Source organism: Ranitomeya imitator, chromosome 3, assembly GCF_032444005.1.
Source record: "Ranitomeya imitator isolate aRanImi1 chromosome 3, aRanImi1.pri, whole genome shotgun sequence".
Classification (NCBI taxonomy): Eukaryota; Metazoa; Chordata; class Amphibia; order Anura; family Dendrobatidae; genus Ranitomeya; species Ranitomeya imitator.
The window spans coordinates 776,912,615-776,939,344 of NC_091284.1; the positions used below are offsets into that span (position 1 = coordinate 776,912,615).

Sequence of the window (26,730 nt, forward strand, 5' to 3'; positions counted from 1 at the left end):
GAGATAAGTCCCTCCACTGCTTCAGGTGACCTGAACTGAAGAACACTACACAGCGCATGAGCAGAACAAAGTGGGGAAAAAATCCCGGGAAAATGCAGAGCAGCCCCGCCCACATACTGTACTACCATGGGACCGCCCCCTACTACTCACGTGCTCGCAGTCCTTCCCCGACTCCGCTTGTTTCATTGGTTCTTTCAGTTTGCTTCCACGGTTGCTCAGCAACTAGTGCGGCGGATGCAGGCGCTGTAGGATCAGAATCACGTGAGCCGGCACTGACCAATCAGAGCACTACGATACAGTGCGCGATGCATGCCGGGAATCATCGCCTTGGAGCTTTCCTTGGCGTCAACAAACCTGACGTCGTCTGCACCGGGCGCGGGGTCTGAGGTAGGAGCACCGGCGGAGAGCGGGACACTGCAGGGGAGGGCTTGCTGGGTCTTGTAGTACTGCCACACTGTGCAGTGCTTCTGTCATAGACTGCAGAGGGCAGTGCTGGCTGCCGGCTCCACTGTGATCGGCAGCTTTATCAGTAGGACCGCTACTGGTATATGAAGGGTAGAAGCTGGAGGAATGTGTCGGTCTGATGGCAGCCCACCTGGGGCAGGACCCCTCCAAAGCTGCAGGACATGTGAGCCCACCCTAAAAGTGACCCGAGAAAGGACGACCGGGTTATTGATGCACGAGGGGCGTGTGATTACTGAAAAGGTGACAGGACAGCAGAGCATCGCAGCCTGACGTGTGCGGGGCTGTGTACTGAGAACGGTGACAGGACAGCAGAGCATCGCAGCCTGACGTGTGCGGAGCTGTGTACTGAGAACGGTGACAGGACAGCAGAACATCGCAGCCTGACGTGTGTGGGGCTGTGTACTGAGAACGGTGACAGGACAGCAGAGCATCGCAGCCTGACGTGTGCGGGGCTGTGTACTGAGAACGGTGACAGGACAGCAGAGCATCGCAGCCTGACGTGTGCGGGGCTGTGTACTGAGAACGGTGACAGGACAGCAGAGCATCGCAGCCTGACGTGTGTGGGGCTGTGTACTGAGAACGGTGACAGGACAGCAGAGCATCGCAGCCTGACGTGTGCGGGGCTGTGTACTGAGAACGGTGACAGGACAGCAGAGCATCGCAGCCTGACGTGTGCGGAGCTGTGTACTGAGAACGGTGACAGGACAGCAGAGCATCGCAGCCTGACGTGTGCGGGGCTGTGTACTGAGAACGGTGACAGGACAGCAGAGCATCGCAGCCTGACGTGTGTGGGGCTGTGTACTGAGAACGGTGACAGGACAGCAGAGCATCGCAGCCTGACGTGTGCGGGGCTGTGTACTGAGAACGGTGACAGGACAGCAGAGCATCGCAGCCTGACGTGTGCGGGGCTGTGTACTGAGAACGGTGACAGGACAGCAGAGCATCGCAGCCTGACGTGTGCGGGGCTGTGTACTGAGAAAGGTGACAGGACAGCAGAGCATCGCAGCCTGACGTGTGCGGAGCTGTGTCCTGAGAACGGTGACAGGACAGCAGAGCATCGCAGCCTGACGTGTGTGGGGTTGTGTACTGAGAACGGTGACAGGACAGCAGAGCATCGCAGCCTGACGTGTGTGGGGTTGTGTACTGAGAACGGTGACAGGACAGCAGAGCATCGCAGCCTGACGTGTGTGGGGCTGTGTACTGAGAACGGTGACAGGACAGCAGAGCATCGCAGCCTGATGTGTGCGGAGCTGTGTACTGAGAACGGTGACAGGACAGCAGAGCATCGCAGCCTGACGTGTGCGGGGCTGTGTACTGAGAACGGTGACAGGACAGCAGAGCATCGCAGCCTGACGTGTGCGGGGCTGTGTACTGAGAACGGTGACAGGACAGCAGAGCATCGCAGCCTGACGTGTGCGGGGCTGTGTACTGAGAACGGTGACAGGACAGCAGAGCATCGCAGCCTGACGTGTGTGGGGCTGTGTACTGAGAACGGTGACAGGATAGCAGAGCATCGCAGCCTGACGTGTGCGGGGCTGTGTACTGAGAACGGTGACAGGACAGCAGAGCATCGCAGCCTGACGTGTGCGGGGCTGTGTACTGAGAACGGTGACAGGACAGCAGAGCATTGCAGCCTGACGTGTGCGGGGCTGTGTACTGAGAAAGGTGACAGGACAGCAGAGCATCGCAGCCTGACGTGTGCGGGGCTGTGTACTGAGAACGGTGACAGGACAGCAGAGCATCGCAGCCTGACGTGTGCGGAGCTGTGTCCTGAGAACGGTGACAGGACAGCAGAGCATCGCAGCCTGACGTGTGTGGGGTTGTGTACTGAGAACGGTGACAGGACAGCAGAGCATCGCAGCCTGACGTGTGTGGGGCTGTGTACTGAGAACGGTGACAGGACAGCAGAGCATCGCAGCCTGACGTGTGCGGAGCTGTGTACTGAGAACGGTGTCAGGACAGCAGAGCATCGCAGCCTGACGTGTGTGGGGCTGTGTACTGAGAACGGTGACAGGACAGCAGAGCATCGCAGCCTGACGTGTGTGGGGTTGTGTACTGAGAACGGTGTCAGGACAGCAGAGCATCGCAGCCTGACGTGTGTGGGGCTGTGTACTGAGAACGGTGTCAGGACAGCAGAGCATCGCAGCCTGACGTGTGTGGGGCTGTGTACTGAGAACGGTGAGAGGACAGCAGAGCATCGCAGCCTGACGTGTGTGGGGTTGTGTACTGAGAACGGTGTCAGGACAGCAGAGCATCGCAGCCTGACGTGTGCGGGGCTGTGTACTGAGAACGGTGACAGGACAGCAGAGCATCGCAGCCTGACGTGTGCGGAGCTGTGTACTGAGAACGGTGTCAGGACAGCAGAGCATCGCAGCCTGACGTGTGTGGGGCTGTGTACTGAGAACGGTGACAGGACAGCAGAGCATCGCAGCCTGACGTGTGTGGGGTTGTGTACTGAGAACGGTGTCAGGACAGCAGAGCATCGCAGCCTGACGTGTGTGGGGTTGTGTACTGAGAACGGTGTCAGGACAGCAGAGCATCGCAGCCTGACGTGTGCGGGGCTGTGTACTGAGAACGGTGACAGGACAGCAGAGCATCGCAGCCTGACGTGTGCGGGGCTGTGTACTGAGAACGGTGACAGGACAGCAGAGCATCGCAGCCTGACGTGTGTGGGGCTGTGTACTGAGAACGGTGACAGGATAGCAGAGCATCGCAGCCTGACGTGTGCGGGGCTGTGTACTGAGAACGGTGACAGGACAGCAGAGCATCGCAGCCTGACGTGTGCGGGGCTGTGTACTGAGAACGGTGACAGGACAGCAGAGCATCGCAGCCTGACGTGTGCGGGGCTGTGTACTGAGAAAGGTGACAGGACAGCAGAACATCGCAGCCTGACGTGTGCGGAGCTGTGTCCTGAGAACGGTGACAGGACAGCAGAGCATCGCAGCCTGACGTGTGTGGGGTTGTGTACTGAGAACGGTGACAGGACAGCAGAGCATCGCAGCCTGACGTGTGTGGGGTTGTGTACTGAGAACGGTGACAGGACAGCAGAGCATCGCAGCCTGACGTGTGTGGGGCTGTGTACTGAGAACGGTGACAGGACAGCAGAGCATCGCAGCCTGACGTGTGCGGAGCTGTGTACTGAGAACGGTGTCAGGACAGCAGAGCATCGCAGCCTGACGTGTGTGGGGCTGTGTACTGAGAACGGTGACAGGACAGCAGAGCATCGCAGCCTGACGTGTGTGGGGTTGTGTACTGAGAACGGTGTCAGGACAGCAGAGCATCGCAGCCTGACGTGTGTGGGGCTGTGTACTGAGAACGGTGTCAGGACAGCAGAGCATCGCAGCCTGACGTGTGTGGGGCTGTGTACTGAGAACGGTGAGAGGACAGCAGAGCATCGCAGCCTGACGTGTGTGGGGTTGTGTACTGAGAACGGTGTCAGGACAGCAGAGCATCGCAGCCTGACGTGTGCGGGGCTGTGTACTGAGAACGGTGACAGGACAGCAGAGCATCGCAGCCTGACGTGTGCGGAGCTGTGTACTGAGAACGGTGTCAGGACAGCAGAGCATCGCAGCCTGACGTGTGTGGGGCTGTGTACTGAGAACGGTGACAGGACAGCAGAGCATCGCAGCCTGACGTGTGTGGGGTTGTGTACTGAGAACGGTGTCAGGACAGCAGAGCATCGCAGCCTGACGTGTGTGGGGTTGTGTACTGAGAACGGTGTCAGGACAGCAGAGCATCGCAGCCTGACGTGTGCGGGGCTGTGTACTGAGAACGGTGACAGGACAGCAGAGCATCGCAGCCTGACGTGTGCGGAGCTGTGTACTGAGAACGGTGTCAGGACAGCAGAGCATCGCAGCCTGACGTGTGTGGGGCTGTGTACTGAGAACGGTGACAGGACAGCAGAGCATCGCAGCCTGACGTGTGTGGGGTTGTGTACTGAGAACGGTGTCAGGACAGCAGAGCATCGCAGCCTGACGTGTGCGGGGCTGTGTACTGAGAACGGTGTCAGGACAGCAGAGCATCGCAGCCTGACGTGTGCGGAGCTGTGTACTGAGAACGGTGACAGGACAGCAGAGCATCGCAGCCTGACGTGTGTGGGGCTGTGTAGTGACGTGTGCGGGGCTGTGTAGTGACGTGTGCGGGGCTGTGTAGTGACGCGTGCGGGGCTGTGTAGCGACGCGTGCGGGGCTGTGTAGCGACGCGTGCGGGGCTGTGTAGCGACGCGTGCGGGGCTGTGTAGCGACGCGTGCGGGGCTGTGTAGCGACGCGTGCGGGGCTGTGTAGCGACGCGTGCGGGGCTGTGTAGCGACGCGTGCGGGGCTGTGTAGTGACGCGTGCGGGGCTGTGTAGGGAAGCGTGCGGGGCTGTGTAGCGACGCGTGCGGGGCTGTGTAGGGACGCGTGCGGGGCTGTGTAGGGACGCGTGCGGGGCTGTGTAGCGACGCGTGCGGGGCTGTGTAGCGACGCGTGCGGGGCTGTGTAGCGACGCGTGCGGGGCTGTGTAGCGACGCGTGCGGGGCTGTGTAGCGACGCGTGCGGGGCTGTGTAGGGAAGCGTGCGGGGCTGTGTAGGGAAGCGTGCGGGGCTGTGTAGCGACGCGTGCGGGGCTGTGTAGCGACGCGTGCGGGGCTGTGTAGCGACGCGTGCGGGGCTGTGTAGCGACGCGTGCGGGGCTGTGTAGCGACGCGTGCGGGGCTGTGTAGCGACGCGTGCGGGGCTGTGTAGGGAAGCGTGCGGGGCTGTGTAGGGAAGCGTGCGGGGCTGTGTAGCGACGCGTGCGGGGCTGTGTAGCGACGCGTGCGGGGCTGTGTAGCGACGCGTGCGGGGCTGTGTAGCGACGCGTGCGGGGCTGTGTAGCGACGCGTGCGGGGCTGTGTAGCGACGCGTGCGGGGCTGTGTAGGGACGCGTGCGGGGCTGTGTAGGGACGCGTGCGGGGCTGTGTAGGGACGCGTGCGGGGCTGTGTAGGGACGCGTGCGGGGCTGTGTAGGGACGCGTGCGGGGCTGTGTAGGGACGCGTGCGGGGCTGTGTAGCGACGCGTGCGGGGCTGTGTAGCGACGCGTGCGGGGCTGTGTAGCGACGCGTGCGGGGCTGTGTAGCGACGCGTGCGGGGCTGTGTAGCGACGCGTGCGGGGCTGTGTAGGGACGCGTGCGGGGCTGTGTAGCGACCCGTGCGGGGCTGTGTAGCGACGCGTGCGGGGCTGTGTAGCGACGCGTGCGGGGCTGTGTAGGGACGCGTGCGGGGCTGTGTAGGGACGCGTGCGGGGCTGTGTAGGGACGCGTGCGGGGCTGTGTAGGACCCGTGCGGGGCTGTGTAGCGACGCGTGCGGGGCTGTGTAGCGACGCGTGCGGGGCTGTGTAGCGACGCGTGCGGGGCTGTGTAGTGGTGTCTGTGGGGTTATGCACAGCTCAACATTTGGCGAACATCTAGTTTTGCATCAGAGAAAATAGTGATTTTATCAAAAGGACAACAAGCACCTGGCATATCGCTGGAATCAGGGTCTCTGCCCCTACATTACGCTACTTTCAGATGGGATAGCAAAATCCTGGTGACAGGTTCCCTTTAATAACGCTACCATTGGTGGTGAAAAATACCTAATTGAATCTCCAATGATCCTCAACCACAGGTTCTGTGTATGTATGCTCCATACGAGCTCCGGGTCTTCAGTTACCCCGATCTTTTCCAAGCAATGACGTGTGTAAGATTTTCTACATAGTTTTCACTGTGTGAATGAGGTCTTAAAAAAATAAATAAAAAGACGTTCTTTATTCTTCTTTATCTGAAGTGTTAGAGGTGACATGCATTTTCCCTTTGTTGTTATTCTACAGTTTTCCAATTCCGAGTCCCCCAGTCCTTCACAATGCGACACGTTCATCTGGCAACAGAGGAGGATGAGGAGGATTTATATTCTGGTTACAATGATTACAATCCGACCTACGACACCGAGGTTAGACGGGGATTGTTTCTTCCCTTTACCTTCTGTTACAATGTGCATATAGCGATCTTTTTCCCACGTGCTATAGTAAAAATGTGATACAGCTATTGTCTGTGACTGCCGGACATTTCATAGGAGATTTTCACTGTAGACTATTATTCCAGAAATTATTATGATTATATTATCAAAACCTAATTGGTTGGGGGTCCTCTCAGGTCGCTAATCCATATTCTGTAGAATATATTCCCCCCAAAGATCCCTGGAGTAGTACACTCATAGCCCAGGGTAAGAAGAGATTCAAGCAAATATATTGAAACATTGCATTTTTATTGAAACAGTGAATAAAAGTTAATGTATTATAATGACACAAGACAAAGAAAATGACTGAAGAACCAAAAAACGTGGTATAGAGATCTAGATATAGGACCATCTAAGGGTATTAGATCCTAAGGTACCAACGCTGTGCTATAGTAAGGGGTATACTTATCCCCACCCAAACCACTAACCTAAAGTGTTCCCAGTTTTAATATTCCCTCAAAGTAGCATACATACAATACAAAACATGTAAAGGTAAAGTTGCCTATAGTAAATGTGGTACCTAAGAGGTCTAAGGCTCCGTGTCCCACACAACGCTGTTTCGCCTCGCTTCTTCTGGGGTTCTATAAAAGTCTGTTTCTCAGAACACCCAGTTAACAACACAGTGAAGCAAAGTAACCATCGATTTATTAAACAGCTGGCTGGAAACTGCTAGTGTCGCTCGGCATGCTCATTGCTATCTATTTAACACTGCTCGTGATTAAACTAAAGTAAATAATGACAACGTTCAATAGCGCTTACACAGGTGGTAAATTAACTTAAAATGAAGTTAATAACAATAATAATCATTAAAAATCTGAATAATACTAAAAATACATTTTATTCCCAGTGTAAAATCAAAAACAAACTGGATTCAGTAAGATGTGGGTTTTTTATTCATTCCAGCATCTAAACAAATTTCATAACAAAACATAAATTAAGGTGATGTGGTGGGGGGCGGGATTGTGTGGTGATGTGGTGGGGGGCGGAATTATGTGTGGTGATGTGGTGGGGGCGGTATTATGTGTTGTGGTGGGGGGGTGAGAATATGTGTTGTGGGGGCGGGATTGTGTTGTGGGGGCGGGATTGTGTGGTGGGGGGCGGGATTATATGTGGTGATGTGGTAGGGGGGCGGGAGTATGTGTGGTAATGTGGTGGGGGGCGGGATTATGTGTGGTAATGTGGTGGGGGGGCGGGATTATGTGTGGTGATGTGGTAGGGAGGCGGGATTATGTGTGGTGATGTGGTAGGGGGGCGGGATTGTGTGTGGTGATTTGGTGGGGAGCGGGAGTGTGTGTGTGGTGATGTGGGGGGCGGGAGTATGTGTGGTGATGTGGTAGGGGGGCGGGAGTATGTGTGGTGATGTGGTAGGGGGGCGGGAGTGTGTGTGGTGATGTGGTGGGGGGCGGGAGTATGTGTGGTGATGTGGTAGGGGGGCGGGAGTGTGTGTGGTGATGTGGTGGGGGGCGGGAGTATGTGTGGTGATGTGGTAGGGGGGCGGGAGTATGTGTGGTGATGTGGTAGGGGGGCGGGATTGTGTGTGGTGATTTGGTGGGGAGCGGGAGTGTTTGTGATGATGTGGTGGGGGGCGGGAGTATGTGTGGTGATGTGGTAGGGGGGCGGGAGTGTCTGTGGTGATGTGGTGGGGGCGGGAGTATGTGTGGTGATGTGGTAGGGGGGCGGGAGTGTGTGTGGTGATGTGGTGGGGGGCGGGAGTGTGTGTGGTGATGTGGTGGGGGGCGGGAGTATGTGTGGTGATGTGGTGGGGGGCGGGAGTATGTGTGGTGATGTGGTAGGGGGGCGGGAGTATGTGTGGTGATGCGGTGGGCGGGTGGGATTATGTGTGCTGATGTGGGGGCGGAGCTACTGTGCAGGGGGCGGGATTAGCGAGTAATCACGATGCGCTATATATATATATATATATATTACACACTAGATTGTGGCCCGATTCTAACGCATCGGGTATTCTAGAATATGCATGTCCCCGTAGTATATGGACAATGATGATTCCAGAATTCGCGGCACACTGTGATTGAATCAGAGACGCGGGATTTCTACGTCGATGCTGTGCCGGTCTCTGATTGGTCGAGGCCTGGCGGCCTCGACCAATCAGAGAGCCGGGATTTCCAGGACAGACAGACAGACAGAAAAACCCTTAGACAATTATATAGATATATATACAGTGGGGCAAAAAAGTATTTAGTCAGTCAGCAATAGTGCAAGTTCCACCACTTAAAAAGATGAGAGGCGTCTGTAATTTACATCATAGGTAGACCTCAACTATGGGAGACAAACTGAGAAAAAAAAATCCAGAAAATCACATTGTCTGTTTTTTAACATTTTATTTGCATATTATGGTGGAAAATAAGTATTTGGTCAGAAACAAAATTTCATCTCAATACTTTGTAATATATCCTTTGTTGGCAATGACAGAGGTCAAACGTTTTCTGTAAGTCTTCACAAGGTTGCCACACACTGTTGTTGGTATGTTGGCCCATTCCTCCATGCAGATCTCCTCTAGAGCAGTGATGTTTTTGGCTTTTCGCTTGGCAACACGGACTTTCAACTCCCTCCAAAGGTTTTCTATAGGGTTGAGATCTGGAGACTGGCTAGGCCACTCCAGGACCTTGAAATGCTTCTTACGAAGCCACTCCTTCGTTGCCCTGGCGGTGTGCTTTGGATCATTGTCATGTTGAAAGACCCAGCCACGTTTCATCTTCAATGCCCTTGCTGATGGAAGGAGGTTTGCACTCAAAATCTCACGATACATGGCCCCATTCATTCTTTCATGTACCCGGATCAGTCGTCCTGGCCCCTTTGCAGAGAAACAGCCCCAAAGCATGATGTTTCCACCACCATGCTTTACAGTAGGTATGGTGTTTGATGGATGCAACTCAGTATTCTTTTTCCTCCAAACACGACAAGTTATGTTTCTACCAAACAGTTCCAGTTTGGTTTCATCAGACCATAGGACATTCTCCCAAAACTCCTCTGGATCATCCAAATGCTCTCTAGCAAACTTCAGACGGGCCCGGACATGTACTGGCTTAAGCAGTGGGACACGTCTGGCACTGCAGGATCTGAGTCCATGGTGGCGTAGTGTGTTACTTATGGTAGGCCTTGTTACATTGGTCCCAGCTCTCTGCAGTTCATTCACTAGGTCCCCCCGCGTGGTTCTGGGATTTTTGCTCACCGTTCTTGTGATCATTCTGACCCCACGGGGTGGGATTTTGCGTGGAGCCCCAGATCGAGTGAGATTATCAGTGGTCTTGTATGTCTTCTATTTTCTAATTATTGCTCCCACTGTTGATTTCTTTACTCAAAGCTGGTTGGCTATTGCAGATTCAGTCTTCCCAGCCTGGTGCAGGGCTACAATTTTGTTTCTGGTGTCCTTTGACAGCTCTTTGGTCTTCACCATAGTGGAGTTTGGAGTCAGACTGTTTGAGGGTGTGCACAGGTGTCTTTTTATACTGATAACAAGTTTAAACAGGTGCCATTACTACAGGTAATGAGTGGAGGAAAGAGGAGATCCTTAAAGAAGAAGTTACAGGTCTGTGAGAGCCAGAAATCTTGATTGTTTGTTTCTGACCAAATACTTATTTTCCACCATAATATGAAAAAAAAATGATAAAAAAACAGACAATGTGATTTTCTGGATTTTTTTTTCTCAGTTTGTCTCCCATAGTTGAGGTCTACCTATGATGTAAATTACAGACGCCTCTCATCTTTTTAAGTGGTGGAACTTGCACTATTGCTGACTGACTAAATACTTTTTTGCCCCACTGTATATATATATATATATATATATATATATATATATATATATATATACTAGATTGTGGCCCGATTCTAACGCATCGGGTATTCTAGAATATGCATGTCCCCGTAGTATATGGACAATGATGATTCCAGAATTCGCGGCAGACTGTGCCCGTCGCTGATTGGTCGAGGCAACCTTTATGACATCATCGTCGCCATGGCAACCATTATGACATCTACGTCGATACTGTGCCCGTCGCTGAATCAGAAACGTGAGATGTCTACGTCCTTTATGACATCATCGTCGCTGTGCCCGTTGCTGATTGGTCGAGGCCTGGCGGCCTCGACCAATCAGAGAGCTGGGATTTCCAGGACAGACAGACAGACAGACGGAAAAACCCTTAGGCAATTATATATATAGATATAGATAATTCTCAGTATAGTCCCATAGATGACAGCGAAGACATTTGTGTCAATCTATATATAATATTATTCAGTGTCCCTCAAATAAATTGGCTATATGAACCAACAATTGGATAGATAGTCAGCCAAATAAATTGTATTACCATATTCTAGCCACACATCCTTGTAAATTTAGGTTATCACTAACTATTGTTCCAGTTTTAGAAAGGAAATCCGTTATTTGCACGGATCATATGGTAAGATTAATACACTTTTTACACAGGTCTGCAAAAATTAAAATGTCAAGAGCTGTTTTGGTTATTCCATGTTCTCTTTGTTTTTTGGTGCGCCGAATCCGAAAATGACCTTCATTTTGTCATAGGGCATCACGTTTCTTGACAATTTAGGTAACTGTTAAATAAGGCAGTACCGCAAAATAAATGAAAATAGACTCATAAAATTAATTTTATTATTACAAATTTTTCATGAAAATCATTTTTGAGTTGAAATGAGCTCTCTAACACTCACTAAAATCAATTTTATTATTTTTTGCCCCCTGTGAGGGTCCTCTTGGTACATTTACGCTTGTGAGTAACATCTGGAATATTTCTCAACAGTAGTCTGCCATCATTGTGATGCTCCATCTTCCCTGGTATCTTCTTTCCATCTCTTTAATGTCCTGGTGGAATCGGTCACCTTGCTTTTCACTCCCAGCTCCCAAATTTTAAAGGAAAGTTGTCAAGGTGGGAATGGAGGAAATGCACCTTCAAACCCATCAGGCAACCTAAAGCTTGAAATGCTTTCAGCATTCGTCTGGCGATCTTTTTGTAGTCAGGATCTTTTTTATTGCCTAAAAATGTCTCCACGACCTCTTTAAATGCAAACCACCCTTCTTTTTGAGGATCCGTCACGGTATTGACTAACTCTTTATCAGCGGTAAGCCTTCTAATGTCTGGTCCGACGAACACACCTTCCTTAAATTTTTGCCTCCAAGACGGCTTTGAAACTTGGTGACCAAGTATTTGAAGCATTCCCCATCTCTTGGAAGAAGTGATTTTACGAATTGCTTCATCAAGCCCAATTTTATGTGGAGAGGTGGTAGAAGGACTTTATAGGGAGGTACCAAAGTTTCTCGGAGAGCATTTTTTTTTTTTGACAGACTGTGAGCACCCTCGGCTGCCAACTCTTCTTGGTTCAGTGATTTTGTTGGTCTCGACTGTCCCACAGACACAGAAAACAATGGTATTTGGTATACCCAGCTTCTTGCCCGAGCATCATGCACAGGACCTTCAAATCCCCACCCACATGCCAAGCTTCCGAAGAACCAATTCCAAGTTCTCGTAGGTTTCCTTCAAGTGTACGGAATGACCTACAGGGATGGAAGCGTAAAAACCGCCGTTGTGGATTACAACTGCTTTGAGACTTCTTTTTGAAGAACCTATAAAGAGACGCGATTGCGCTGAATCATATTGGATTTTGCATTGACCCATCAATCCTTTGATGTCGATGCAATAAACCAACTTGTCTTTCTGGACAAAGTAAGGAACAAACTCCTTTTCACGATGTGTGATCTGTGACAAAGATTCTCCTGGTAACATTGCATTCCTGCTTTTGAGCCTTGATCCGAGTAACTCAGCATCATCTTTTGGGAAGATTGAAGTCTTACTAAATCCTTCATCTCCTGGGGAAAAAAAAAAATGTTGGTCTTGTATTATCATGAAAGTCAGAACTTAATTCGTCATCTGGTTCAGGTATGATTCCACCTCCATCGGAGCTAGGTATCTCTTCCAAGGTAGCAGGGGCCTTGGATACTTGTATATCTGTGCCATGGGGGATGGGACGAATTGCTGAGTGAAGATTGGTATATGAAATGGAAGGCTTCTATTTGGAATTATACCCATTCACATTGCATGAACAAAAGTAACAGTCGTCACTATGGTTCTTTTGATCTCCTCATACCATAGGAATTCCATAACGGAAAGCTTTTTTCTTACCCTTGAACAATGGTCAGGCGAATTATTGCACTTCCGCAAAGCCGTAACGCTAGTTTGGGGAAACACGGTTGACGAATGAAATTCCAATGCAAGGTTCTTGGAAACATAAGGACCTTTCCTTATGTCACTAACCACCTGACTGCCACCAGCCAATCACGCAGTTCCTATTGATGTTAATGGGGAAAGAAAATAAGCTGCCTGACGATGATTGACACCACAGTTTGCAGAAGAACCTATATCTTTGTGGCAAGTCCTGACGTTTAGGATTTTTTTTTCAATATTTTTTTTTTGTTATCAAAACGCCAGAATACATGGAAATTATATGAAAATAATCAAACAGCTTTTTAGTTGCAGACCTGTGTTATTAATTGAAGATCTAAATCTCCTTCAAACCATCAAAGATCACTAAGGATTCCTGATCTTATTCCGTCACGCTACCTGCTCAGTTAAAATGGACCGCACTGAGGAAGACCGAATGTGAGCGACATTCCACATAAACCGTAAGCGTTACTGCTGTCCTTGCCATTAGAGGAGTGGGCTGACCGCCGTATAATCACCTTTGGTGAGATCTAACAAGGTGCGCTGATATCTATAGTGTGAGCTGTTCTGTCCGGTCATAAGAAAAGCGGCTCCATTAACACGTGGGGGTGCCGTGTGTTTCCAGATCACACACAGTGCTTCCTTAAGACTGGTGTGAATTTATCATACTAAGGCTATGTGCACACGTAAGAATTTCTTGCAGAAAATTCCTGAAGAAAACCGGACATTTTCTGCAAGAAAACCGCATGAGTTTTTTTCGTGTTTTTACCGCTGCTTTTTTTTTTCGCGTCTTTTTCCGGAGCGTTCCCAATGCATTACATAGCGGGAAAAAAACGCAAAATTAATGAACATGCTGCATTTTTTTACCGCAATGCGTTTTTTTTTTTTTTTGCGGAAAAAAACGCATCATGTGCACAAAAATTGCAGAATGCATTCTAAATGATAGGATACATATTTCTGCATTTTTATCGCGAAAAAAAACCTGCAACGTGTGCACACAGCCTAACAGTGCAGGTCCGTGACATCCCACTTAACCATCTGTAGTGATTAATAACTGGGCGCACTGTTTTCTCGGCGAGAGCTGCATTGGTAAAATCCATCTCAGGGTATGTGCACACGTCAGGATTTCTTGCAGAAATTTTCCTGACAAAAACCGGACATTTCTGCCAGAAATCCGCATGCGTTTTTTACGTGTTTTTTGTGCGTTTTTTCCCAAATGCATAGAATTGCGGGAAAAACGCAGAAAATCCGCAAAAATAATGAACATGCTCATTTTTTTACCGCGATGCGTTTTTTTTTGCGGAAAAAAACGCATCCATGTGCACAAACCATGCAGAATGCATTCTAAATGATAGAATGCATAATGTATGCGTTTTTAATGAGTTTTTATAGCGTTTTTAGCGCGAAAAAACCTGAACATGTGCACATGGCCTCATTCCTCTAATCGCAAGGACAGCAGTAACAAATAGAAAGATGTCAGTAGATTTACATTTCTAAGGTCCGGCATGCTACTTGGGGGTTTGATCTTGCTGACAGATCACGGCAGGAGATCCCGATATTGACGCAAGTGTGGAGAGGAGATAGAAGGAAAAAAAATGCAATATTTCTGGCTGCACATCTGCATTTAAAATATAGATGACAATTACTGTATATAATGGCCTATGATTGTGAAAAAGTAAATTACAGAAAAAGTACTGAAACTCATAAATAACATCAACAATGTTTACTTTTTTTCTGTCTTTTTTTTTTTTTTAAGGATTTAGATAACGATGTGGCCTTTCAGCAGGCCGTTAAGACGAGTCATGGACGGAGACCTCCGGTATGATGTTGAATACATTTGCTAATGAAAACCTAGCCAGCACGCTCTTCAGTCACACGCGCGTTCAATGGTTTTAGGCAGATCATAGACTCACTCATGCTTAATGGGGTGTCTCACCAGGTACCCGCTTTTAGATTGATGTCAGCTTAGCCATCCACTGTTATCTACAGGGTAAGCTCATTAATATAAGGGGGTCCTACATGAAGAACCCACCACTATGGCATCCATATTCATATACACAATATGTGGAAGGGACTTATCTTAACACGCATGGAATAAAACACATTTGGGCAATACCAGTATGTAAAAAAGTATTGACAGAGAAGTAAAGTGATGTCTGATTTATTTTGTTGTTTTTTTTCCATTATTGTAACATGTCTGTTTTATTTGATCCTTAGATTACAGCTAAAGTACCGGGTACCGCAGCAGCCCGTCCCCTGGGAACTGGATTTGCCGTAAGTAGTTTATTTTTTTTGTCGGTCAGATAACGGCCAGCTTTTCAGTCCAGGACTGCAATAAATTGTGTATAATCTAACGGTAAGATGTCCTTAGGATAGGCCATCATTATTACAGTAGATCAGAGAGGATCTGGCTCTTAGCACCCCTCGTTCACGCAGCTATTCAATGGGGCTGCAGTGCTCTGGTGAGGGCCGCATCCCCTTCACTGTGTACAAGGTTGTGCCCTTATTAACGGCCATGCCTGGTATTAAAGTTCAGTCTTATTCCCTAGAATAAAGCTGTAGTAAGCTGTAACCCTTGAGCAGAATCTTTCTTAAAAGTTGCTGCTGTTACTAGACTTCTTTTTACAGGGGTTGTCCACTACTCGCGCAACCCTTTCCCTATTACCATAATTCCCACATGTAAAATAATAGTAGCCATACTCCTCTCTGGTGATGGTGTAATTCCAGCGATGTCGTAGCATGCTCTCTCAGGGCTCGCATGACATTATGCCACATGAGCCCTGCAGCCACTTCCCTCTTCCCTGGCCTTGGGATGTAACTGACATCCAGAGGAAGTCAGAGAGACGCAGCAGCTCTAAATCCTTCCAGGTGTTGGTTTTGACTGGAGGAACTAAGATGGAAGTGACCGCTAATTGGCTGCAGGGCTCACCTGACATAATGTCACACAAGCCCTGGGAGAGCAGGCGCTGACATGACTGGAAATGTGGCTCGCCATAGCGGAGTGTAGCGGTTATTCTACATAGGGAGACTATGGTGATTGAGACGGGGTGTCCGAGTAGTGGGCAACCCCTGTAAACAAAGCTACACAAAGTTAGGCGCTTAAAACTTCTTTGCGAGAGTACTGACCTGGAGAACCATATTGCCAGGTCAGTTTTACCTATAGTCAACATGGTAAATAATAAAAAAAAAAATATATGAAAATGCACTTTTTTTTGTAATTTCAACACATCGGGAATTTTTTTTCCCACTTTCCAGTAATGATAAAATGAATGATGTCATTCAAAAGTCCAACTTGTCTCGCAAAAACCAATCCCTTATAGAGCTACGTGGACAGAAAATAAAAAGTTATGGCTCTTGGAAGAAGGGGAGGAAAAACGGAAAATCCCTCTGGGTTGAAAGAGTTAAACTACTACATAGATTTGCAAAAATGGAAAAATTCCTACAAAGGCTCATGACGTAGATTTTCTTATAAAATATTCTATTTTCTATGTTACAGCCCAGATTGAACCTTTCTTCATCCATGGGAAGGCCTATGACTGGGGCCGTCCAGGTACTGTATGACAGATACTTATACTGAGGCAGACGATCATGGTCGGACTACTGTACGTCTGTATGAAACTGTCACCAGTGGCCTCAGAGGTCTCGTTCTTTGTGATGCTGAGGCTAATGTCTGGCTAAGACACTGATCGTTTCATGCTAAGAGCCTTTCATCAATGGTGTACGTTGGGGGGATCATTGGACATACCCCTACAGAATGCTGCGCTGTATCCTGCCATGCCATGGGATATGTCACCTATAAGCTTCCTATGTTAAAAGCATATCCCATTTAGTATATGTTTTTTTTCTATGTTTTATCTTTGCGAGTAGGTCAGTCCACGTCTGTTTTTTAACACAATAAAGGGTCTACTGGTATATAAGGGTATACCCGCCAGATGGAGGCCACAAAGAGACACTTTTGGACTTTGAGTGAATGGAGCTCTATGGATATCCAATAAGGAGGAATAAAAAGGAATTGCGGCACTCACCCGATCCATGAAGATAAAGTCCTTTATTTCTTTATATGGATAACATCACAAAGTGTAGGTAACAGGGGAGTTTTTGCAAGGAGAGTCAATAAACCTGACGGACTATGGCCGTTTCGCACCTAGCTTGCGCTTCTACGGGTCCATGATTATCCTTGAATGACTTTATCTACAAGGAGGATCGGGTGAGTGCTGCAATTCCTTTTTTTTTTTTTCTTTCTCCCTCTATATTGGACTGTGCACCACCCTGATGATATCCTTACATGCGGTTCATGAAGCATACCGGATTTTTTTGACACGCATAAAAAGCTTCAAATTTGTGCCCCGGCTTCTGTTTGGAAAGTTCTATGGACATGTTTGACCTATTGAAGGAGAAGTTTCTGGCAGACACTACTCATGCAGGGCTGAACGTGATGTGAATGGAGCCTTAGCTGATTATTTGATATATTTATTATTATTATTATTATTATTATACATTTTTATAGCGCCATTTATTCCATGGCGCTTTACATGTGAATATGGGGCAAATATAGACAATTACATTAAACATGAGCAGATGACAAGGCACACGAGTACATAAGGAGGGAGGACCCTGCCCGCGAGGGCTCACAGTCTGCAGGGGGTGGGTGAGGATACACTAGGAGAGGGTAGAGCTGGCTGTGCGGCTGTTCAGTAGGTTGAGGATCACTGCAGGCTGTAGGCTTGTCGGAAGAGATGAGTCTTCAGGTTCTTTTTGAAGGTTTCTATGGTAGGCGCAAGTCTGATGTGTTGGGGTAGAGAGTTCCAGAGTATGGGGGAAGCACGGGAGAAGTCTTGGATGCGGTTATGGGAAGAAGAGATGAGAGGGGAGTAGAGAAGGAGGTCTTGGGAGGATCGGAGGTCGCGTGTAGGTAGGTACCGGGAGACCATGTCGCAGATGTATGGAGGAGACAGGTTGTGGATGGCTTTGTATGTCAGTGTGAGGGTTTTGAACTGGAATCTCTGGGCGATAGGAAGCCATATTTCTTTTATGTACATATATATGCTTTGCAGGATGGAGCAGCCCGGCCGATGACAGCTGTCCGTGCGGCTGGCTTCACTAAAGCATCATTTCGTGGTGCGTTTTGCATTCTGTGGATAATTTGGGGAGGGAAGAAAACTATGGAAAATAGTTCATATACGCAGGACACTTCTTTCATACGCAGGTTCTCCTTTTGATCCCCTGGGTCAGACCCGAGGCCCTGCTCCTCCACTGGAGGCCAAGAGCGAAGACACGTAAGTCTTTGTTTGCTTTTTAATCTCTCAGTATGGAAATCTTGATAACCTGATAGGAAAAGAGAAAAATTGATGGTTTGGAACATCATATCATCACGCTGATGATTGCATTAGGTCTACGGGCAACGATGTATTATCATCGCTACGTGCATGATTGCCAACTTATGCTTTAACCCCTTTCTGCCATCGGACGGAATAGTATGTCCGATGGGAGAACCCCTGTTTCAATGTGGGCTCCGACAGTGAGCTTGCATCAAAGTTGGGACATGTCAGCTGTTTTGAACAGCTGACGTGTGCCCGCAATAGGCGCAGGCGGAATCACGATTCGCCTGCACCTATTAACTAGTTAAATGCCAATGTCAAACTCTGACAGCGGCATTTAACAAGCTCTTCCGGCCATCAGGCCTGAAATGCGCACATTGGTGACCCCCGTCACATGGAGGCTATTGAAGCATGGCAAAAGTTTAAAAAAAATATATATATTTTAAAAAATATGAAAAAAATATATAAAAGTTCAAATCACTCCCTTTTCGCCCCATGCAAAATAAAACAATAAAAAAAAATCAAACCTACACATATTTGATATCGCTGCGTTCAGAATCGCCCGAACTATCAATAAAAAAAAAAAAGATTAACCTTATTGGTACACGACGTAGCGATCGTATCTGTACCAAAATGGTATCATTAAAAAACGTCAGCTCGGCACGCAAAAAATAAGCCCACACCCAACCCCAGATCACGAAAAACGGAGACGCTTTGGGTATTGGAAAATTGTGCAATTTTTTTTTTTTTTATTTTGCAAAGTTTGGAATTTTTTTCACCACTTAGATAAAATAGAACATAGATATGTTTGGTGTCTGCAAACTAGTAATGACCTGGAGAATCATAATGGCAGGTCAGTTTTAGCATTTAGGGACGCTAGCATAAAAGCCAAACAATAAGTGTGGGATTGCACTTTTTTTGCAATTTCCCTCATTTGGAATTTTTTCCTGTTTTCTAGTACACGACATGGTAAAACCAATGGTGTCGTTCAAAAGTACAACTTGTCCTGCAAAAAATAAGCCCTCACATTGCCATATTGACAAAACAATAAAAAAGTTATGGCTCTGGGAAGGAGGGGAGCAAAAAAACGCAAAACTGATAAAATCTCCGGGGTTTAAGGGGGTAATAACATCTGTAATAAGCCCCAACATCCTTGTTGTAAAGGCACATTATGAACTTACTCATCCAGAAGAGCATTTGTGAGGTGAGACACTGATGTTCGGGGAGAGCCGGGCTCACCATCTACGCTTATGTTCACCCCAAAGGTGTTGGATGGGGTTGAGGTCAGGGGTCTGTGCAGACAATCATGTTTTTTTCCCACCAATTTCCCCAACCATGTCTGTATGGACCTTGCTTTGTGCACTGGGGCACAGTCATGGGGAACAGAAAAAATAGGAGTTTTGGTTACTCACTGTCAAATCTGTTTTTCAGAGCCTTCATTGGGGGACACAGGAAACCATGGGTGAGGGCTGCTGACACGATGCATAAAAAAAATTAGCACCTCCTCAGCAGTGTACACACGACCGACTGGCACTAGGTTAATCAGTCAGTGAGAAAGCAGTAGGAGAAGCAACATGAAAAAGAGAAACAAAACAAACTCAAACTGTAACAATATAATACAGTACACAGAGCTGTTAAACTTGGGAGGGTGCTGTATCCCCCAACGATGACTCAGAGAAACAGATTTTACAGTAAGTAACTAAAAATTGTGGGTGACATAGGAAACCATGGGACGTCCCAAAGCAGTCTCTGGGGAGGTAACGGCAGAAACTCCACTCAGGTTGGAGAACTAACCTTAGCTGCCTGCAAGATCCTTCTACCTAGGCTGGCATCTGCCGAAGCGTAGGTGTGGACCCTGTAAAATTTGGCGAACGTGTTGATGGAGGACCAGGTTTCCAAAATCGCAGTCCATATCCGGCGAGCGATCGTGGCCTCGGAGGCCGGGAGACCTCTTCGTGCACCCTCAGGAATGACAATGAGAGAGTCTGTCTTCCGAAAGGGGGCAGTCCTAGCCAGATAGACCAGCACCGCCTTGACCTGGTCTAACCTGTTTAGTGAGCACTCCAGAGAATGAGTCGTAGCTTGGCAAAAGGAAGGGAAGCGAGGACAATATCCTCATTTAGGTGAAAGGTAGATACCACATTGAGAAGGAAGGTAGAGGCCACAAAACCACCTTGTCCTGATGGATAACCAAGAAGGAAGGGCGACAGGAAAGAGCTGCCAACTCTGAGACGTGCCTAATGGTGGTGATGGCCACCAGAAACACTGCCTTCCAAGGCAGAACAGAGAGAGGGACATCCCGAAGTGGTTCAAAGGGAGAATACCCAAGGGCCTTCAGGACTAAATTGAGGTCCCAGGGGTCCACCAGTGCCCGATAAGTGCCCGATGGAGTAAGGTTCTGACCTGAGAACAGGAGGACAAGTTCTTTTGAACAAGGATCACGCCTGTCCCTTTAGTGAACTTAGAGAAAGGCCAGCATCAAGTCCCACCTGGGGAAATGCCAGGAGAGAAGGGAGAGCAAAAGACATTGGTGCGATGTGATTAGACTCACACCAGCGAAAATATGCTTTCCAGGTCCGATAATAGACCCGAGACGACAATGGCTTCCTATATTGAATCATGGTCTGAGTCACCCGTTCTGAAAACCCAGATACCCTTAAAACCGCGGTTTCAACATCCACGCTGTTAAATAGAGTGACTGAGAATTCTGGTGGAAGATCGGCCCTTGGGACAGAAGGTCCGGTCTGTCTGGGAGCCTCCGGGGACGTCCGGGAGAAGGTTGACGACCTCTGCGAACCAAGATCTCCCCTTCCACCTTGATCTTTTCAACAGCCTGGGAAGGAGGGAGAGAGGAGGGAACAGTTAGGGAAGGGCAAACTGTGACCATGGTATCGCCAAAGCGTCGGCTCCCACCGTGAGAGGATCTCGAGATGTGGAAATGAACTGTGGAACTTTCCTGTTCATCCAGGATGCCATGAGGTCTACATCCGGAGTGCCCCATGTGATGGAAGACTTCCTGATGTAGAGGCCACTCTCCAGCCGCGAGACCCTTGCGGCTGAGAAAGTTGGCGGGCCAGTTGTCCACGCCGGGGATATGTACTGGAGAAATTGCCGGAACCGTCATCTCTTCCCAAAGGAGAATCTTGGATACCTCGGCTTTTGCCAAGGGCAATGCCGTGGCATTGTCTGTCTGAACTCAAGTTGGCAGGCCCCTGAGAAGTCTCCCAGTGGCGGAGGGACAGAAGAACTGCCCCTACCTCGAAGATGTTGATTGATAGGGAAGATTCCTCTGCCAACCAATGTTCCTGGACGGTCAGGTTGCGAAAGACCACACCCCAGCCGAGAAGACTGACATCAGTCATTTCCGCCTGCCAGTGATCGGGGATGATAGACTGCCCCTGGAAGATGAGAGGGTATGATAGCCACCAACTGAGAGCCGCCTTGATTCAAAAGAAGATCCAAGCCGGCCGATCCAGAGAGAACAGATTTGTTCTATTGCAATAGGATGGCCCGCTGAATCGGTCTGGAGAGGAATTGTGCAAAAGGAATTGCCTCCTACGCTGCCACCATCCTTCCCAGGACAGCCATGGCCGAGCGAAAAGATGGTGACCAAGGACTCTGCAGAGAACGAACTCCCTGCTGGAGGCTTGCCCTCATCTTCCTGGGAAGAAAGACCCTTGCCTGACGGGTGCCTAGAAAAATGAGGAGCTGAGTTGGGACAAGGCAAGACTTTTCCCTGTTGATTAGCCAGCCGAGTCGAGAGAGGGTTTCTAGAATGACGGATAGACATTTCTGGGCCTGGCACAAGGACGGATCCTTGATGAGAATGTTGTCAAGATACAGGATGAGCACTAGATCCCTGATGTCATGATCCATTTTTGTATGCGTGGCAGCTGTAGTTCCACTATGATTTACATGTAGCTTTTTTCTTTTCAGGCCAGCGGGGGTTAATGTCAGTTTCCCTTGCTGGCTGTGTAGTGCAGTTGCAGAGTTGCTAGGTCAGCTGATGTGGGTGGTGACCACTCCCACCATCCTTTAAATAGTCACCTGATGCATCAGCTGACTGTTGGTGATGGAGTTTCTCTATGGAGACCAGCTTTGCAGTTGCAGCTCTCTGGTGTCAGCTGCTTCTGGAGTTTGGAGTCCTGCTTCTGTGTTATCTGCGGTGTGGAGCTTGGCAGCGGAGTCTGGAAGTGTTTATTCCTTGTCCGTTTCGCGTTTGTCACTGTCCTCTGTGTTGTACCATTTGCAGTGGTGAGGCTAGCGTCCTTGCCGGCTAGTGCACTAGCCAGGGCAGTGCTAGGTGGCAGTGAGGGGCAAGGTTCCTGACGGCGACGGTGGGGGTAAAGACCTACTTAGGGCACTAGGGGAGTGCAGGGAAAGGTTCAGGTTTGAGCATTTGGTGACCATACCTCATTCCCTATTGGTAGAGCTTTCCCTTCCCCTATACCATCCGGTTGTGTCGTGCCGTCCGCTGACCGACCCCCTGGTGGGATCGTGACACCTGATCCATAGAATGGCCGTTGCCGCTGCCATGATCTGTGTGAAGACACTGGGAGCGGTTGCGAGCCCGAACGGCAGGGCGACAAACTGAAAATGGTCCTGCCACACCGCAAAATGCAGGAATCGCTGATGCCTTGAGAAAATAGGGACATGGAGATAGGTGTCTTGGATGTCTATGAAGCACAGGAACTCCTGTGACTCCATGTAAACAATTACTGAACACAGGGTCTCCATCCTGAAATTTCACAGACGGACCCTCCTGTTCAATAATTTTAAATCCAGGATGGGATGAACCGCACCGTCCTTCTTTGGAACGACAAATAGGTTTGAATAAAAACCTATGAAACGTTTCGGGGCTGGGACGGGAATGATGACTCCTGAATTGAGAAGGGGGAGGTAATGGATTCAAAGAACCACGGAATCAGAGCAGCATCTCTTGTAGGACGGGATTCGTAGAATCGATCTCGGGGCGGCAAAACGAGGGAGGATGATAAGGTCCCGCAGAGTGAAAAACGGGCACAGATTTTGCATTACAGAGGGGAGATGAGGGGGTGTGTGCTGAAAAAGCCTGCTCTCTGAGGCCGGAAGGGGGCAGAGCTAACCATTGGAACAGAGAAAGTCTGACCGCAGCACAATCCAGTCAGGTAGGTATTGGTTTCCTCGTATTCACCATCCCGGGCCCATCCATCAGACGTCAGAGTGAGAAGCGTTATCCATCTCTCCACTGACCACGTTTTCAGTGTTCCACAGTCCAGTGGCGGTGGCTTACCACCACTCTATCCGATGCTTGACATTGTGCTTGGTGATGTAAGGGTGCGTTCACACTACGTTTTGGCCCCCGTTCGATGATCCCGTCGGGGATAACATCTGAACCCCCTGCAAAATGGGATTCAGATGTAGACTCGGTGACCTATTTCTGTAACCTAACGTACAGATGAAAGGTTTATTGGTTCTATATTTTCTTTGTTTATTTGCTTACTTTGATAATGGTAAATCAGCCATACTCATAATAATATAGTTTATTAATACTGTTTATTCATAACTCTGATGTGGAGTTCGGTGACTTGTTCTATGGTGGGAGAAGGGTCTTTTTATTTCCATGTCCCAATTATTTTGCCCTCTTTGGGAAAGATATTGCCATCTTCTTCGGGAAGTTTAGTGTAGTAATATGTACACTAGGGGGAGCCATTGCATGCAGACCTGGAAACTTTTTTTTTAAGTCCTAGCGAGGCTTTTGACAAAGATCCACACACACTTTTAGTATACTGTATATTCTGCTGTGTGAAGGTTTTATTTATTTTCTAAAAATTTGGAGATCACTTGATTCATGCTGCCCAAACCACATGCACCATGAATCCAAGCCTGGTGGCGTAATGCCGCCAACAGGGGAGTAATTATAATAGGTGCAGATGTCGCAATCGCATCAGGGTCCCGGAGTCCAGATCCTTCTGGGCCATATGAAAAGACTATTAATATTAAAGAACTGTGATAGTTGGGGACCCTGTTGGCCGGCCAGGGAAGGCGCCGGTCCATGTCTGGAGCTTCGCACTATATTTTCTGAAACTAGGGAAGCATATACCTGGCTGCAGTCGTGCGGACGGGCCCTGATTAATTGTGCCCATGGTCTGAGCGGCATGAATCTGGTGATAGGTTCCCTTTAATATAGGTGCTTGGTAGCGGCTTCCTCCCCTCTCCTCATTCAGGACACATGCACGCTCAGTCAGGCAGAGTGTGCACGTGTGTACTGTGACCGCTATTCTCCCCTTCCACGTACATGCATATTCGTATTGGCTGAGTATGCGTGTACTTTTAGTATTGAGAGTGGATTAAGCCTTTTTTTTTTTTTTCCCACCAAAATCAAAAGGATGTGATGGAGAGTTGGGAGGCCCCATACACATTAGATACCGCAGATTCGGCCGACGATAACATGTATGAGGACTGTAGACTTTATAATTTCTCTACAAATTCAAACTAATGAGCCTCAATGTAATGTCAACTTCTGGTCATCACCTCTTGGATTCTCCCCCCTTAGGCCAGAAGAAAAAATCCGACATTTGGAGAAGAAGGTGAATGAATTAATAGAAGAAAGTTGTATTGCCAACAGTAATGGTGACTTGAAGCTGGTGAGCAGTATGGTTGCACTCAGGTTATGCGCCAATTTCCTGGCATATAATGTATTAATGAATTTAATGCCGATCTACAGGCCCTGGAGAAAGCAAAGGAAGGCGGGAGGAAGGAGAGAGTGTTGGTCAGACAGCGAGAAGAGATCCTGTCCCCGGAGAACATTAACCTGGATCTCACCTACTCCGTAAGTGTAGTGCTAGGGATGACGGTGCTGCACGTTTCATCTAATAGTAATCAGTCAAAAGTATCATTGCTCTGCCGATAATAAAACCCACAGAAAGTGCTGCATCATAGAAATGTTACTGTGCATTACATAAAAGCAGGATTCCGTTTAAGATTTTTTTCCCTTTTCTGGGTAAATCGGTCATCTATATATATGAGGCATCGTGATTACTCGCTAATCCCGCCCCCTGCACAGTAGCTCCGCCCCCCCCACCACATCACCACACATAATCCCGCCCCCCACCCCATTACCACACGAGGCTCCATCCCCACACATTACCACACAATGCTCCATCCTCACACATTACCACACAATGCTCCGTCCCCACACATTACCACACGAAGTTCCGTCCCCACACATTACCACACGAAGTTCCGTCCCCACACATTACCATACAATGCTCCGTCCCCACACATTACCACACGATGCTCCTTCCCCACACATTACCACACGAGGCTCCGTCCCCACACATTACCACACGAGGCTCCGTCCCCACTCATTACCACACGATGCTCCGTCCCCACTCATTACCACACGAGGCTCCGTCCCCACACATTACCACATGAGGCTCCGTCCCCACACATTACCACACGAGGCTCCGTCCCCACACATTACCACACGAGGCTCCGTCCCCACACATTACCACATGAGGCTCCGTCCCCACACATTACCACATGAGGCTCCGTCCCCACACATTACCACATGCAGCACTTCCTTTCTATGTAATTCAACCACTTCAGCCAAGGTAAACGTACATTTAATTGCATAATCACCAGCAGCGTTAATTAGATATCAGTGAGCGTGCCGAGCATTAGCTGGCTGGAAACAGCTAGTTTATTTATATATTTTCTATGGATTATTTAACAGGTGCTGCTTAATTTGGCAACCCAGTATTCCGCCAATGAGATGTATGCCGAAGCGCTCAACACTTACCAAGTGATCGTGAAGAATAAAATGTTCAGTAACGCAGGTCCGTACTTCGCGCACAGTTGGTAGCACTGGGGCGAAAGTCAGACTTTGTACAATTAGGGCAACTGCTAGAGCTAAAATGGGGATGCTTACCGGGAGTAACTTGGAGTAATAAAAGCATTATTATTACAAGTTATTCATTAATTCAGGTATCACTGTAGCGATTATGCCAGAATTCTGGAGTAAACTCTCTTTTTGAAAACTTTTGCTGAGTTTTTGCACAAGGTGGAGTGGCTCAATAACGTTGCAAATTTTGGCAGTTTTCCCCAGCACCGCCAAAATGGGCAGGGTGGGGGATATGCTGGGGGTCTGATGCCACAGCTCATCTAATTCATGATTAATTACTGTGGCATTTCAGAGTAAACACGATTTGAAAAACCAGACGGACACTACTCTGTATCTCTACAGACTAGTCCGAGGCTGGTCCCCGACCGCTTCTCCTCTCCTTGATTCCTTTGACTGACAGGTCTCTTACCACAGTACATATAAATATGGGGAGAGACACATCAGACTACTGGGGACCGGCCTTGGACTAGTCACCCGAGACAGTCTCCGGCCATCTTTTGATAGTATGGTGTTTGCTCTGAAACACCGTAGTTTTTCAGTGTAAAACGTACATGGTTGCAATCACACATTTAGTGTCTGATTAATGTTGCCCGTAGTTCGAGCAGCATGAATCTGATAACCGGTTCATTTTAACTTTTAAAAGCCTATAGTGGTGCAAATGTCCAAAATCACAACCTCTGCTAAGCTCTCTCTGCTGCTGCCCCAGTATTTGTTGACAGGTTGCAGTGGTGACCTCTTGACTACAGCGCATGTGACCACTGCAGCCAATCTAGGTGGCATGAGCTGCTGAGTAAGCGATTGGCTGCAGTGGTCTTGTGAATTGCAGTCACAGCTGCAGCCTGTGAACAAAGCCCGGAG

The 26,730-nt window shown here is 48.7% G+C and overlaps 1 protein-coding gene across 1 annotated transcript in view; it reads left to right on the forward strand.

Annotated features, from left to right (window-relative positions):
• The first annotated feature begins 282 nt into the window (after positions 1 to 282).
• Positions 283 to 26,730, forward strand: part of IFT88 (intraflagellar transport 88) — an 80,003-nt gene continuing 53,555 nt past the window's right edge. The window contains exons 1-10 of the mRNA XM_069759100.1: positions 283 to 387; positions 6,294 to 6,412; positions 14,426 to 14,488; positions 14,887 to 14,943; positions 16,166 to 16,219; positions 17,724 to 17,787; positions 17,876 to 17,945; positions 24,523 to 24,613; positions 24,694 to 24,798; positions 25,705 to 25,807. Of these exons, the coding sequence (XP_069615201.1) occupies positions 6,326 to 6,412; positions 14,426 to 14,488; positions 14,887 to 14,943; positions 16,166 to 16,219; positions 17,724 to 17,787; positions 17,876 to 17,945; positions 24,523 to 24,613; positions 24,694 to 24,798; positions 25,705 to 25,807 (694 nt within the window). The 5' untranslated portion in view covers positions 283 to 387; positions 6,294 to 6,325. The remainder of the gene's footprint in view (positions 388 to 6,293; positions 6,413 to 14,425; positions 14,489 to 14,886; positions 14,944 to 16,165; positions 16,220 to 17,723; positions 17,788 to 17,875; positions 17,946 to 24,522; positions 24,614 to 24,693; positions 24,799 to 25,704; positions 25,808 to 26,730) is intronic.